The following is a 16790-nucleotide window of genomic DNA, read 5'->3' as shown; positions in this document are numbered from 1 at the left end:
GCATTGCTAAAAACATTGAAACCTAAATACATTATTTTCTTTTAGTACCTGTATAGTTGTACACTGTTGTTATACATCATGATCTTACTAAATGTTGTGCTTGCACACTGGTGGCATGAGCGTTACATGTTTAATCCCAGTTTCTTTGAGATCACAGCTATGTGCTGGGAGTTAGTGAGTTTCTGAGGACTTAAATAGTGCCTCCAGTCCAATCTTTAGACACACTGACCCAAACCAACGTCATGGACGTGGCCTTTATGGAAACTCAATTATTTGGACTCAGTGGATCAGACTTTGGCATTGACAAGTGGCCAGCAGTTCAATCCAACTACCCGATGTTTGAATGACTCATTAGCAGAGAGAGTGAGAATGGAAGGTGGTGGTGGTGGGTGTCATAAGACTGAAAGAGGAAAATAAAAAAGAGAATAGAGAGACAGAGATGGAAGGCATAAAGAAACTGTAACAGACACTAAGTTTAAGAGAGCCAAAGAAAAAGAAACAGAGACTGGTGGAGTTAGATATAAAGAGAAGAGGGAGACAAAACAAGAAAGAAATAGACAAGGCAGAGAGGGGCAGAGGAAAAAGCGGAGAAAGACACAGGAAGAGCAGGGAAGAAAAAGAAAGAGTGAAATAAAGTCGGTTTAACCGAGAAGAAACAGGAGAGGAATCTTGAAAGACAGAAAAAGGGGAGAGAGAGGAGAGTCGGCGAAGAAAGTCACCTTCTGAAACAGAAAAGAGCGGAAGCAGCCTTCATTCTCCAATAAATGTGGGTTCAATGCTACACAAAGATTTTTTTGTTGTTGTTCTACTAGACAAAGGTTTACTCCCATGAGAAAGGCCTCGGTGACATCATCTCAACTGACTGAGTCTTTGTCCGGTAGAGACAAAGGCCTGGAGTCATCCTGGTGGAGTCAGCCTTGGAGGGAGGGCTTCTGTGTGTACGTGTATTTGTGTGTGTTGTGTGTCCTTCTGTGTGTGTGTGTGTGTACGTTTGTGGGAACTTAACTTGCCCCTTTATGCTGTATGGCCTAGGCACAACATAGCTGATATTGTTGTAAAAGGTGAACTGCACAAGGAGACAATACGGTGTGGGCCAGACATATGCAAATCCACCGTGCAGTATCACAGTCTGACAGCTTTTTCTGACAATGCTCTTTTGTAGACTTTTTGATGTTCATGCAGAACAAGTTCAACAGATTATTCAAATGTCTATTTAAAAAAATAAATAAATAAAAAAATCTCATATATGAGAAATACCACATATGTGTATTTCAATTCAAAAAAGAAACATCCACAACCACAAACAAAGCCAACAAATGTTTCTGGTTTAAAGACTGGATGCTGTAATTGTTTTTCTGGGTGGGGTTTCACCTTTATTGGATAGATCAAAGCAAAGAGACAAAATAAACAGTGAAAGAGAAGAAGATGTGAAATGATGTCCTTGGTTGAATTCAAAGCCCACAGCAAGACATACAATAATTTGTATTTTATGGATTTATAGTTTTGGAAGGAAAGACTTGTCCTGTTCTTTTGAGAGTAGTAAATCAATCTGAACTAAAAACTGCACAAAATATGAGCCACACAATACCCTTGGCTCTAGGTTCTTTAATGTGAACTGGATAATTACCGATATGTTCAGTTTCCTGACGCAAGGGCTGAAGTTGTCAGATTCCACTGTGGTGACAGGCACTGGAGTTAGAACATACATTTTCCATGTCACAGCACAGCCGTTTGGTTTCTCTGCTGCATAGCATCTCCAAAGTGTCTGAGGAAGACAGGTTAAAGCATAGAATTAGTATTAGTCAATGCCTTGTTTCGCATAACCTGTAATCATTTTTTCTATTTTCCTCTAATCCCCCCAATACAAATTTAGAACCAACCATAGGAATATGCCAGTGAGGCAGCAATATTAGCTTTAACAAGTACTGATGGTTTTGGTTTAACATTTCCATATTTCTGTTACTACGGTTTATTTGTTAAATGTCAGACACATATTAATAATGTTGTTTTCCATAATATCTCTCTATATTTGTCTCTTTTCATTCATGTTAATATTTGTGCGATCTTATTATTAGCTTGTCATGTGGTGAGGGTGGGATTAAATAAGTTTATACTTCTCCCCACTCCTTTTCGGATATGTTAACAGATCGTCAAGTGTTCACAAGTTATTATTATAAATGTATTGTCTTATTTGTTGTTACTGATTTGTTTTGTTTTTATTTCTTGTCTGCTGTTCTGTTCTTTACATATTCAAATCAATTATGCACTACGAATGGTGCTGCACAAGTTAAGTTTGACTGATTCATTGATAATATACAATAATGTATTCTTTATGTAAGCAGTTCTATTCTATTCATGGCATAAACATTTTCCCAAAAAATCATGGGAGTGGATATCTGCAGTATTCTGTCCTGCAGACATTTAGGTGTTACCGGTGTCCCAGGCATCTAAACCGTCCATGGATGTGTCAGTGTGTTCAGGGTAATTGTAATCCTTTTAATGGTTAGCTTTTGTCACAACATAGCTGCTTGTCCGGCTACCATTTCGCTCTTGGCAAGTGGGATACAGCTCACCTTTCCATGGCTCAGTAGTAACTTGCAGACAACAAATACTTTTACTTTACTTTTTCTCTTTTCTGTTTTCCGTTTCCATCTTTTCTTTTACTAGAAAGATCTGGAAACTGCACATTTGCACCTTTCAAAAAAATAAGGATCAGATTGAGACAATTTTGTAGCCATGGAATAAGGGACATGTGTCTTCTGTTTAATCATTGATGGACTGTGTCTACCTGTTTTGTTTTTTTTTAAGATCAATTTTTTATTGTTTTTATATTTTTGAACAGACAAACACAATTGAACAAGAATAACAACCCTCTCCCAACCCCTACCCTCTACTGTCTCAAGGAAAGAAAAACAAACAAATAAACAAAAAACAGTAATCACACCTTGCCTAGTCACTTTCCTCGAATTCTTGTGATGCTGAGGTCATTAGGACTGATACTTGTGCTGCTGCGTTTTTCGTCTACCTGGTTTTTAATGTAAACCTTGTGGATTACTACCGACATGCTTCCATGCGATGCTAAAATGTACCTGGATGAGGCAGGCTGCAGCAGGGATCTGTCTGTTGAAGTGCTTCTGTCTCTGCTTCTGTTGGACTTTCAGGGCAAACCCTGAGCCCAGGATACCCTAATCGGAAAGAATTAGGTTGAAAAGAAAATATCTCATATTAAAGTTGTTAAGTGTAGATATTAGAAATGTAGATGCAGAATCTCACACAAAGAAATTCATTTTCTTTTATCATTACATCCATACACCAGTACTTAAAAAGGATAGATACAAAAGTTGTGTTTCAGGACAGAGAGCAATAGCTAAATTAAAAATGAAAAACAGGAGTCAACCAAGTTGTAATACGATTGGGACTAAATTAAATAATCAATCTAAAACTAAGTTGTTCCTTACTGCTCATGAATTTCATATGACTCAGATTAAAATTATATTTACTGCAGGCAGAGCGAAGAAGGAGATGGCGAAGACACTGAAGCAGGAGGCAATGGCCTTGCCTATCCACGTTTGAGGAATTTTGTCTCCGTAGCCGATTGTGGTGACAGTCACCTAAAGACAGAGAGTGGATGAAGTCACTCTTACATCTATTAACATTATCATAAGAAGATTGTAGACATATGTGTGTCCTGTCACTTATACAGGCCTTCACTAATGCAAAGAAGCAAAGGACAAAATTAAAGCTACACCATTGCAGGTTGAGGCAGGAAACTTGATGATGAACCTCATTGATAAAAATGGAATAAAAATTCAAATAATTCCCCCTTACATGTTAACCATTGCACATGAAATAAAAGTTTATTCAGAGATCAACATTCAAAACCACAGGAGTCTATAATAGGACTTAGACTATAAAGAGAAAGTATATCAGCCGTTCTGGCATTGCTCCACAACTGTCAGCGATGGCCGGGGCGTTTGAGGCTCTCACTCCTCAAAGGGAATAAGATTCCCAACCACTAATCCTCAGTGAGTGTAGGAATTTTCCGGGGTGAGGGGGGAAAACAAATACCTCTTGCATTTGCATGTACACCCACTCTGAAAGCCGAGCCAATTCTGACACATTCAGAACACACTTGGCTTACCGTGGGTGTCTATGGAGCATCACCGCGTGAGCCGGCGTTGTGCGCAAACACAAAGCGGCTGATGTAAGGTGAGATACTTAAAAGGGCTTTGGGAGTAAAAAAGAAGGAGCAAGAGCGGGAAGGGTGGGTGGGTGTATGTTGGGGGCAGGTGGAGTGGTGGGGGGTTTAATCCCTCATCCACAAATCCGATGACTAAACAATGTCCTCCTGACCATCAGAGTGGAATGGTCTACTCAAAAACACCCCTCTCATTCAGGTTGTAGGGTGTGTGGCAAAAACCTAATCATGTCTACACAAAAGGTCACAGACCTGCTCTTTGAATATGTTTAAGTGTGTATGTGCATGTCTGTATGCATATATGCTTGTTTATATGAATGCTGATCTGCATGCATATATACCGTATGTGTGATTACACCCAATTTGATTTGTACATAAGCACCACAACTACAAAATGGTGAGTTACACTGTGTCCTGGTTGAAGTTAGAAAGGTTGTTAAAATCAGCCAAGAATAGCCATTACCTAACCACCAGCAATTGGCAGAAGAAGAAGAGAGGCAGGGATGGCAATGGAGGGAGGGAGAGGGAGAGAGAGGGAGAGAGAGAGAGAGAGAGAGAGAGAGAGAGAGAGAGAAGAAAGAGAGAGAGGAGGGGATATGAATCATGGCATTGGCTTGTCCTCCAGCTGTGCCCTGCACCTGCACATCCGTTTGTGGAAATCATGCCAAGAGGAGGAATACACACTGGGGGAGCTTAGCATTTTCTAATCAGTGCAATCTCATTTCAATAAGTGCACAGACACAAACACTCACAAACCAAACCAAACCAAAACCTATTGTAATGGCATATCATGACTCTCAAGTTTACAGTATCCGGAAAAAAGAAAGGTGCAAACCCCCAACCATGATAATTTTCTCGACATTGTGAACAGAGCAACTTAAATAAAAGCTTTTCTTCCACTTTCCACAGAGCAGTGAGGAGCACTGTGACCCCTTTGACCCTTGTTACATAAAAGGTATTAATCCCACAATTAAAGTTTTAATTAAGGGAACTGACACTTTATATTGGTGCTCTAAAAGTTCTTTGAGCCAAAGAGCCCAGAGGTGAATGCTTTATTACCGTCTCTTTGTGGCACGCTGATCCCCTGCACAAGACTGCCATAGGTTTCTCATTACTCTGCGCTTTCAATTCAAATGTTTAATTAACTACTCTGGAAACCTGAGCCTCTGTACAGAGGGAAATAAGCAAAACCAGCTCTGTGCGCGAAAAACATCAACACACCTGCGTCTGTGTTGAGTGTTGCAACAATGCTTTCATGCTACACGAAGAACCAATGAGGAAAATAAAAACACAAAGAGGTATATAATTGGTCTAACCAGGGTGGCCAGCCATCTCCATTTTCCCAGTTAAGACTCCACTTGAGAGTCCATTGTGCTGATTTTTTTTATTACAGCTCTTTAGAGAGAATAATCTTTTTTCATGTACATGTGATGTGGTCTTTCAAGTATGTAAGCTATGTGGGAAATGAAGTAGCATTCAAGGATCCAAGTAATATATGCATTGCTAAAAAAAAAAAAATATGTAGAAAAGGTACTCATAAAAATATGCAGAGTACAAAAAGATCAGTGAAGGACTTGCCTCTTCTATACAATGTACTTCTATTTTCTAATTAAGCAGTCTTACCACGCCCCACCACAGGGCATCGGCATAGCTGGAGAAGCCCGTCTTGCCCTCCTCATCCACAGCATCCTTCTCCGCCAAGTAGACAAAGTAGGAGGAAAAGATCAGGCCCAGGAAGCCGATGTACAGGGTGGTGATCAGCTCCTGGAAAAAAAACATTAAGTCAGCCAAAGACAATACAATGAAAATGTTGTATGAAATAATGATCTACGTGTAAGATAGCCAGGTTGGTGACAGTGCATTACTTCAAACAACGTGTATGTTTCAAATGACCTGTGAGTGACATGCTGTGAGCTGCTGCTGACTGACGCCAACCTTTCTCCTACTCTGTATAGTAAGAGGTGTCAGGTCAGTTAATCCCTGAATGATTGTGCTGTTGGGTCTTAGCCGTGTCCTGGTGTGGTGAAGAGAGTAGCTTGTCGCCTGATTGTGCTGGAGCCGTGTGTTTGCACAAGCTAGACTTGACATCTTTCTGACTTTTATGAGTGCTCTCAGGTCTTGCCTAAGAACTCATAGGCTGCATCTCATGTCCCTTATTTGATAGCTCCGCGCTCCTCGGCTGAACCAGAAGTTGTTCTGTCCCTCCTTTGTAGAGGCCGTCTCAAAGCCCTAATTTCTACCCCGAGGAGGGAGCATCGAGGGAAGATCATCGAGGAGCTACAGTCGAGGTTACACGAGAGCAGGGTTCTGGGAAGCCCTGAAGCTGAAAGGGTTGCTAACTCCGCCCGTACAGCTGACAAATTCACGTGACCCTTCAGAGGAAAGGACATCTCATCCCACAAAAACACATTTGCTCGTTTTCCTCTCTCCTCCCATGATTTCTTCCGTGCTTCCTCGGTGGGAGGGAGGGAGTAAGACGCGAGGAACGGGGGCAAGTGGAGGAGTCAGGGATGCAATTTAAGGAAAGAGAGATGCACTGATAGTGTTTGCATCAAACAGTGCACTGTTGAGACCAGTCTTGTGTCAGCTAGGTCACCCACCACCTTCTGCACAACAGAAGGATAAATGGGGTGTGATGATTATTACAGCCGACTACTATACAATCGTGTCCAATCAGTCAGGCTGGACGCATTGAACAGGACATTGACACTGCACTTCCAATCCACCCTAAACCAAACCAGTCAGGTTAGGTAGAAAGTGGTACCTGCCAAGTTATACATGACCAATGGTACATTTATATGTTTGATCACCTTGCTATTCCATCGGTGACTTAAGCCATACTATAAAGGACAAGTCTTTACAGGGTCAGCCTCATGACGTTGAATAGGCTCATCAATTGGTTATGCACATAAATGCAAAAGTATATGTAGTAAATGTAAAAAGATGTGAAGTGTCTAAACCTACTGATCCTTGTAAGAGAGCTTAACCTACATTCAGAAAACCAGAGTTACAATGTGTATGCATCAGTCCTATATGCAATATAATTGTGTAGTTTATAATATATACACAGGTAAGCAAATATACACCCAGCACTTCGGTACTCAAATGCTATTCTGAGCACACATCCTAACGTGCTTAGTCTATTCCTTTCTACCAACTTATTGACACTGTCAAGGGCAATATATTTCCACTAAACAGAGCACATCATTTGATAAAGTGGTCATCTGACAACAGGGAGATGGCAACAAATCACATTAGGCTCATCTCACATTATTATTTTCTTGACCTGTGCACGCAATCTGTTCTTCTTATGCATCGAAGAGACGTGAATGTCAGGTTTGACTATAACCAAAGAACACGGTCTACTTCAGGGATTAAGAAAAGAACATTACACCCTCTGATTTCATTGTGTATCAGCCTAATAAAATACTGAAACAAATGTACCAGGATCTGATGAAAGAAAAAGGAGAGGCAACCTTGACCATCGAGGCAACCTTGAAGATTTCTCTTCTTCTCCTTATAAAGCCTGGTCTGCTGTGGCTTATTTGCACACATGTTTGCATGTATTTCTGACAGACAGTGCACATTGGATTGCTGTTATGAGCAGTAAATCACAGCAGGAACAGGAAGGCAGAGTCTGGTCTCTGTACTCACCCTAGAGAAGAATCTGCAGCTAAGTGAGCCATTACAGGAGTAATGGCTCTTTTTTGTCCTTCTAATCAGTTTGATATGTGTTAAAAAAAAACTTTTTTTTTATAAAAAACAAGCAAATAGTTTTAGCATTAGCCTGGATACTTTCAACCTACTTGTCGATGAATAAAGACTACAGATCCCAGGAGCCTCCATGTTCCTCCCTGTCGATCCACATGTAGCATGCGCAGGATTTGGAGAAAACGGATGCCCCTGCAACACACAACACCTCATTATCTTCTGATCCCTCTCCAGCTACTTGTATGAGTAAATAATAAAATGCAGAAGAAAAAACTCACTTTACCTGATGGCAGACGTGGCAAACACTTGGCCATTGGATCCTACACCAAGCACAATGATCGAAGCAATGACCACTATCAAATCTGTGAGAGATAAAGACAGACAGTAAAAAAGAGACAAGACAAATAATCAAATCAGGGTTGCAATTATTTAATAATTAATGAAACATTGCCCTAAAGTAAAACCTTACATCGCTGGAATGGTCTAAGTTGTTGATCTACAAGAACGATACACGACATATGTTGTATTAAATGGGAGCAAAGGAAAATGCCAGGTGCACCTATGATTGATATGGGCTTCCTGATAAAGCGGAGGCGTCCTTTGATGCCTGCATATTTGCTGCGACAGCCTGCCGACCACAGCCGGACCACATACTCTGTGCCAAAGAACAGCACCAGCACAATCTCCTGTGAAGCACAATGCAAACACAGAGCAAGGGTTACATTAATCCATTAGTACAGCGGCAATAATTGTGGAGCACATACAGGACGAGTGGATGTGGAAGTAGATAAGGTATCATCTCTAATGCATTGATAACACTGTGCCATGCATTAAGACTAATCTAAAAGCATTAATCAAGCCATTATACATGTGATATGATATGAATGGTTAATGACAGGTGTGTGAGACAGAGAAACCGAGGTGGTCTAGTAGTACTAAGACCACCCAACCACCCAGGAGGAAAGATGGAGGTTGATAACATGGCTGATGACAGCTCATATTGAGACAGGGTCAATGGCTAAGTGATTGGAGCCACAGGATGAAATGCTATCACACTGCGGCCTAACAGATAAGAAGGCTAAATAATCAACTTGGGTGTTGAGATCTTGTTATAATTGTAAACCTTTGTGCAACAGTTGAATAAGGTAGTTCACTATACTTATAAAATAAAAATGAGGGCTTGATTTTCAGATATAACCATATGCACCTGCATATCAGTTGAGGTTGGTTCTTTTTTAAATTGTGCTGAAATATGTGCCATAGTGCATTTGTTTTTCTATTATGTGCATATACGCGAGCCTCTTTGACTTAATTAAGCCTGAGATCGTTTTCCTGGCCACCGTGTATGCATAATATTTAGCCACCATACTGTCTGTTAAAACCTAAGGCCATGTGGGTGGTCATCTTGCTGATTGCTTGAACTGGCTGCTCTCTGACCACCCCTTGTATGAAACTTAATACCACGAGCCCTGCTGTAATAACACAGCACCACAGAGCCCCAAAACAATGACTTGTCAATCAAACCAGACACTTTTGCCATCCCAAAGAGAAAATGCACTGATGTGTACATTTAGTGATACTTTTGCAACAATCCTGTGAAAAACAACGTAATACCATCCGGCATCCATCAGGGTTATCATAGTAATGGGGCAGACAGATGGACAGATCCCTTTTGCTGCTTTCTAAAATTTCAGTTTGCCCATTTGCACATAATCATTAATTAACCATGTTTACAACTTCACACTTCAGTCGTCTGGCCTGGTATTCCTATACCCCGAATTCATCTTAATGAACTGCTAATTTTCTTGTCACTGAGTTAAAGACAAAGAAAGAGGAAGATAAAGAGGCAGAATTGAAGACAGAGACAGGCAGCAATGGTTCAGCAAATCTTCATAGCCTGATAATCAGACTGAATTACCATTTGGGTTTACTTTATTCATTCAGATTTGAATGGCTGAACAAATCGGAGATTTGGGCTAGCATTCAGAGGTCTGGAACCGAGATACCTATAACATCCATTTTAATTTAAATTGACCAGTCAGCCATAGCCTTATTGTTTGTTTAAGAAAGTAACAGACTACCTTTCAAGTCCCTGCTGCTGTGTCTATATAACACTGTATAATCAATAGAAATCCTTTCTGGCTGAAAGGTATTATTTAGCTAACAAACGAGGTTATATGTGCACAAATATTTAAACAGTTCTTTGTATTCTGGAATATACAAAGTGTAATCTATTACTGAAAAACAAGCATTTGACAGTTGTATTCTATAGACACAACTTCTGATGTGTGTCTGATGTTTATTAATTGGGGTTAATATCATTGTATATATATTTTCTAAAAAATAAAACAAATTAATAAACATTCGCTAAAACTGCCACACAGTCAGATGAAAACATCAGCATCAACACCAATGGCCAAAAAATTACAATTTGAGTTTAATAATTACAACATCTGGGTAACATTTGAAAGTCAAAGGAATGTGGGGAATTTGAAGGGATTAGTCATAATAATTCCAAAAAATGGGTCACCCAGATGTTGGGGAGTTTTTGGATGTTTATCAGAAACTGGCAACTATATGTTTGCTGAAAACAGCCGCCCGTTCACGGAGCAATAATCTCATCAAGCCAGACAAGGATGAAGCACATTTAAAGAGCTGCTTGGGAATTACAATAACAGATGAAAATGTGATTATATCATCTGTGTGTCCCACTACAAGGGAGGTGCACGTATGCACACAAACACAAAGTCCCTCATTACATCTAGATTCACCTTTATAAAGCTTTTGTGACTTATGGATGGTACATAATACAAAGTAATACCCCTGTTATTAATGTAGGATTCTAGGTAATAATCTCAATAGCATTTCAACTGTACATGTTTTCTCAGAGGTGAGTTATTTAATATTTCAGAATTAAAGATTCATGAATATGGGCATTGGCATGAATACAGTACAAAATTATTACATCTCAGTAATCTACTCTCACCAACCAGTTTAGTTACCTTACAGTTTGCAGACAGTTGTGGTTGTTAGGTCTATGTTAATTGTTAATATGTTAAATTAAGTGTTGAATTACTGTTGTGATAATTGTTGTGTATTTTATGTTTTACTTTTATGGACTTTATGTGTATGTTTACTAAATTAATTACCGTACTTTCTATAGGGATTTGAGTGTGGTCTTTTGCTGGTTATTCAATGTTTTGTCCAGCTCTGAAGCACAATGTAACATTCTTTGACAACTAGTCTAAACTTATGTGTGAATCCAGCTTCCTTGTTACTGTACCATCTAATTTTCACAAAACCATTGGTCTTTGATTTGTAATTACTATCATTTGCTGTCCAATGCTGATTTCACAGTTTCACATTTGCTTCCAGTAAAAACCTCAAAGGCAACATGCTGCCTTCAACCTTTATTGGGACCTTGTTTAGCTTGCTGCATAGCTGTGCACCTACACGCACAGTGAGGGCACAGGAATAGTTGTGTAGTATGTATTCAAAGAAATTGTAAAAAAGGGAAGCAATGAAGAAGACCTGGGCAGAAGAGAGGGCAAAGAAGAGATCTATGTGACATACGTGTGTGTCTGTAACTGTGAGTATGTATGCATGCTTCTGTGCCTCCTTCCCAGCCTGGTCAGCTTTACTTTGGCAGCTGCCCTGAAGGCCAAATATCCTCAAGGACTAATGTCCCCTCTGCCATCCAAAACAAGCAGCCTGTGATTCACAGATGTCCACTAACCCTGAACTTTCTAAGTATAGCTACTATCACCACTATATGCCACCGTGACACAACATACAGGGCTCCACCCCCTCGAACACACACACACACACACACACACACACACAAGATAAGGTATTATCTTATCCTACAATTAATATTGAACCAAAACCATGCATTACAAATACACAGCCAGGTGTACAAATAAACAGGGTTCGACAATTCGAGAAAAAAGACTAACAGTAATTTTGTGTGCAGGAATTTCAATTTATGAGGCTGATTACTGCTGGTCTCTTTAGTAATGAAGCAACAGAAAAAAAGAATATGGAGGGAGGAGAGGAAGATAGAGAAAGGGAGAGAATGAGAGTTAGAGATAATGATAGCGAGTATTTTGCTCTTCTTGGGTAAAAAATAAATGAATAACCGTGATAGTAGGTCTTCAAAGGGCACTGGCCAAAAGTTTACAGAACACAGTGTCCACTCTGTCCTCTGTTTGCCCTCGGGACTCAGGAGGTGGTACATATGTGTGTTTTTGTGAGTGAGTGTGTGTGTGTGTGTGTGTGTGTGTGTGTGTGTGTGTGTGTGTGTGTGTGTGTGTGTGTGTGTGTGTGTGTGTGTGTGTGTGTGTGTCTCTATCCATTTCTGTATGTGCAACCTTTGTGTAAACTGTGCATGACTACACACAGTAGCTACGTTTATATTCACAGTGTGCTGACAAGTGATAGATGATGCAAGCTCTTTGTAGTGTTTCCAAACAGCAGCCATAGTGTTCTCTACCTGTTGTAAGCCCTGGATTTATTGCATCACTTAGCAGCCTTAATAGCCTAATAAGCCACAAAAAAGCCAATTTACCAGCAAGTATTATAAAGTACAGTCTGTATGGGGCCAAATAATTCTGCATAACCAGTGGCATCCCAATAGCTTAAAATCAGTGGCTCCTGACCATTCCCATGCTAATAATGTACAATATGTACACATGTTACTTACTGTTAAGGGCTTTGGATTGATGCAATACAAGTTGGCAGAAGCTGTGTGATGGTGAAAGGGATTAAGTCTTTTAGAGCTTTGTAGTATTTTTGTGGCTGTGATGTAAGATGGCGGGTAGAATCCTTCCAGCCAAGATCTTCTGTCTCCATCATGTGGATACAGGAGGATACTGCAGTGCAGCTATAATAGTTTTAGACTCTTTTGTTCATTCTCTTTATCAAGCTCTACCTCTGTCAAGGAAGCATCACTAAATAACACCATCAATATGTAACTCATTATGTGGTCTGCAATGATTTTCACATCATTATCCATTTAATCTATTTAATAATTGTTTATGTTAGAGAAAAGGTTCCCAGAGCCCAGTGTGACATGCTAACAATACTTGCCTGCTCGAAACTGTACATTTTCTGCCAATCAACTAATTGGCTAATCAATTAATTGTTTCATAACTATCATAATGCATGTGTTTATAAAGGCCCTACACATTCATGTTCCAATCACACAGGTGTTTTTAATTAGTCTGCCTGATTAGACCTCATGACATCTGTCTGATCCTCCCATTTATTTAGTTGCACCTGTTAAAGTACCCCTGTGTGGGTGTACAGGACCTTTAAGACAGTCAATACTAAATCTGTTACCATTATTTCTGTAGAACTATTGCTAATAAGAACAGCCCCTTATAACTGATGCAACCATACATGTACAATCCACGTGAGTGGAATATTAAGATGTTTCTGGATTCAGCCTTTTTGTGGAGTTGTGAAATCACAATAAGAGTACTCACCATCCAGAAGAGGGTTCCTGTAGCAAATTCTGCATATTGCTCTATAGTGGACAGGACACTGAAGATTAGACACACCAGGACCATGACAAAGCTGTAGGAAGAGAAAAATAAAATAAAAATTCCAGTCAGTTGTCGAAACATATCACTTGCTATTTCAGTAATTTAAAAAACGAAGTAGGAAACATTTTTTACTATATATATTTATTGTTTTATGAATCTGACCTTCACTCAAGTATCTAATAACCTTCAATTTACCCTTACTACATAAAAAAGGCTCAATCAAACAATTACTTTATTTGTCCCCCCCAACAGCAATTTGTTACACAGTGACAGCACACTAGTGAACATACACAAAATAAAACAATTAAAAATGATAAAATATTTAGAATTTAGGTCCACAACCTCCACATCCCTGTGGAGTTGAACCCAAGTGGGCAATGTTCAAAGCTTCCATTGCTGAAGCTGCGGCAGGGAGCCGTGGTCTCAAGGTTGTAGGTGCCTCGCAGGGCGGTAACCCTTGAACACCGTGGTGGACACCAGTGGTCAGGGAAGCCATCCGACTGAAGAAAGAGTCCTTCCGAGATATGTTATCCCAGAGGACTCCATTTGAAGACCTACTATCACGGTTATTCATTTATTTTTTACCCAAGAAGAGCAAAATACTCTCTATCATTATCTCTAACTCTCTTTCTCTCCCTTTCTCTATCTTCCTCTCCTCCCTCCATGTTCTTTTTTTCTGTTGCTTCATTACTAAAGAGACCAGCAGTTGCAAGGTACCGACAGGCCCGAAGGGCTGTAGCCTCTCTTGTAATAGAGGCAAAGCAGTTGGTGTGGTAGAAGTTTGGAGAAGTCATGGAAAAGGGCTTTCAGTCGGTACCAAGGTGCTTCTGGAAAACCATCCGCCACTTAAGTAGGGCGAAACGGGGAACCATTCATCCGTGAGGAACTAGGAGTAGAGCCGCTGCTCCTTTGTGTCAGAAGGAGCCAGCTGAGGTTGTTCGGGCACGTCCAGCTGGGAGGAGGCCTCGGGGAAGACCCAGGACTAGGTGGAGAGATTATATCTCCACACTGGCTTGGGAACGCCTCGAGATCCCCCAGTGAGAGCTGGAAGATGTGGCTCGGGAAAGGGAACTTCGGGGTTGATGGATGAATGGATGGATGGTCTTTTCCTCATAGAGTTTAGTTGAGAGATGGAAGAGGGCATGAAAGAGTATTCATATGTTCATATGAGTATTGATAACATTCTGTTGGTTTTGGCTAATGAGACTTTAAAAAGGGGGGTTGCGAGATGTTACACAGAATGGAGTCTGCAGCAGAACAGACGGAATTTTCTGTTGATTACCAGCGATTTTGCCGCAGACAACAAACACCCTATTGAGTACATTTTTCTGTTTGACATTGAGCAATGCATACAAATATAAATGTATACAACAAAATAAAAGAAACAAGCAGTTTACCAGCCACAAAAACGTTGAGGTACTTTGTCTCTGCTTTTCTTTTTGTCATCAATCTGCTTGTATTAACAGCTGACAGGATGTTTCCACGTCTCCTAGCAACAGTGAAAAATTTCGACGAGACTGTCCATCTGTCAGTGTATATACATAGTCTACAAATATAGCCTTGTGAGTTGAACATCCACTACTAGCACACCTTAATGAAAGTAGAGGAAGCAGAGGTGGACAGAGGGAAAGAAGGGAGTAAAATGAGAGTAAAGGCAAGAAGGAAAGAAGTGGGAGTGGAAGAGAGAAGTTTTTATTATCAATTCAACTGCTGATTACTTCTCAATTAATTGATTGATTTTCTTTTAAATAAAATGTCAGAAAAAAAGTGCCCCTTATATTTTCCCAGAGGCCAAGTTGACATATTAAATTAGCTTGTTTCATCTGAGCAGTCCAAAGATATTAAATGTACTATCATAAATGTAAAGAAAAGAAGCTCAATAATATACTGGATTTTTTTTTTTTAAATACACCATAATGATGATTACTAAAAACACCATAATTAAACTGCCTTATATAAGTTTATTTTGTAGGTGGTGCCTCAAAATAATTTTTGTACTGCATGTCCTTTGATCATTGGATTCCTTAAGATTCATTTCTGATCAAAGATCTTAGTTTTTCTTGTTTAAACATTACTTGCATTTTCTTTTGACACTTACAAGACACTTAAGTCTAATAAACTTTAAATTAAGTTAAATCTTTTTATGAGTAGCAATAATTTTCACTTGAGACGTTTTCCTACTTAGTTTAGTATTTTCTTCTTAAACCACTGCACTGTTCAGTTATTTATTCTAAATGTTTAAAGAGGCTCATGAGGGGCTTTGCTTGGTCTCTCCTGACTCTACATGGATTAAGAGTTTGTTGTGTGCATTTTCACCATCCCATTAATAATCCTTAGAACACATCTTTTAAGTGCTTTTACATGATGATACTATGCGAGTGTTTGCATGCCCCATCATGATCGAGCTCATTTTGAAAACACACAGCAATGGGTGCATTACGTATGATGCTGTGTACTGCAAACTGGATTACATGTCATTTGCTGGAAGGGTTATGTAAGTGTCTGTTGTTTATCATTATTCATGTAACATACAAAATAATGTATATACTCCCACACAAAAGAAATACTTGCAAATGCTGCACCGAGGCCACCATACAGTTTTATTAATATTAATATTATTGTTATTATTATTATTACAAGAAAAGCTTATCAGACATCCATGTGAGCCACACCTGTATACTGGACACCCATATGATCCAGTTCAATTAAAGAAAGAGGTAGAAGTTGTGTTCTAATTTACTAGCTCATTCCTGGTCTCTCGTGTCGTATAATGAGCATTAAGACAATGTGGAGTGATGGAGGGTAAAACTTCCCCTTACTCACAGACATTGATACATTGGGCAGATGGGACAGTGAGGATTACCACTACACACACACACACACACACACACACACACACACACACACACACACACACACACACACACACACACACACACACACACACACACACACACACACACACACACAGACTCCCCCCCCATCTTGAATTCAGTTTAAAACAAAAATGCAAGCACAATGCAAATGCACTGGAGCATAATGTTCTGAGTGTAATTCTGGATCCATAAGGAAGCCAGTGAGTTCAATCAACAAGAGGGAGAGCTGAGGTGACATCATCCGCTCAGACATGGTACAGGCTCATATCCATTTTGACTGAGGTGACCAAGGTGAGGTAAAGTCTAAGGCACTGAGGATGCTATTTTGGTTTGGTCTTCTTTTTCCTCCACAACAGTAAACAGCATGTCTTGTGTTGCTGTGATGGTCCAGCATCCAACACTAAAATCCGCCAGTCACATCTTGGGATGCTGGAGTAGCATCTTGGGAGGCCAGTGAGA

At 39.9% G+C, this 16790-nt stretch overlaps 1 protein-coding gene across 3 annotated transcripts in view; it reads right to left on the bottom strand.

Annotated features, from left to right (window-relative positions):
* Positions 1–16790, bottom strand: part of kcnq1.2 (potassium voltage-gated channel, KQT-like subfamily, member 1.2) — a 184472-nt gene that overhangs the window by 142852 nt on the left and 24830 nt on the right. For all 3 annotated transcript variants that reach the window (XM_039807737.1, XM_039807736.1, XM_039807738.1), the window contains exons 3-10: positions 13396–13486; positions 8469–8595; positions 8193–8271; positions 8005–8101; positions 5822–5962; positions 3501–3611; positions 3090–3185; positions 1628–1765 (exon numbers count right to left, since the gene is read on the bottom strand). In XM_039807737.1, the coding sequence (XP_039663671.1) occupies positions 1628–1765; positions 3090–3185; positions 3501–3611; positions 5822–5962; positions 8005–8101; positions 8193–8271; positions 8469–8595; positions 13396–13486 (880 nt within the window). The remainder of the gene's footprint in view (positions 1–1627; positions 1766–3089; positions 3186–3500; positions 3612–5821; positions 5963–8004; positions 8102–8192; positions 8272–8468; positions 8596–13395; positions 13487–16790) is intronic.

Source organism: Perca fluviatilis, chromosome 8 (assembly GCF_010015445.1).
Source record: "Perca fluviatilis chromosome 8, GENO_Pfluv_1.0, whole genome shotgun sequence".
Classification (NCBI taxonomy): Eukaryota; Metazoa; Chordata; class Actinopteri; order Perciformes; family Percidae; genus Perca; species Perca fluviatilis.
This window is presented reverse-complemented; position numbering and strand designations above follow the sequence as displayed.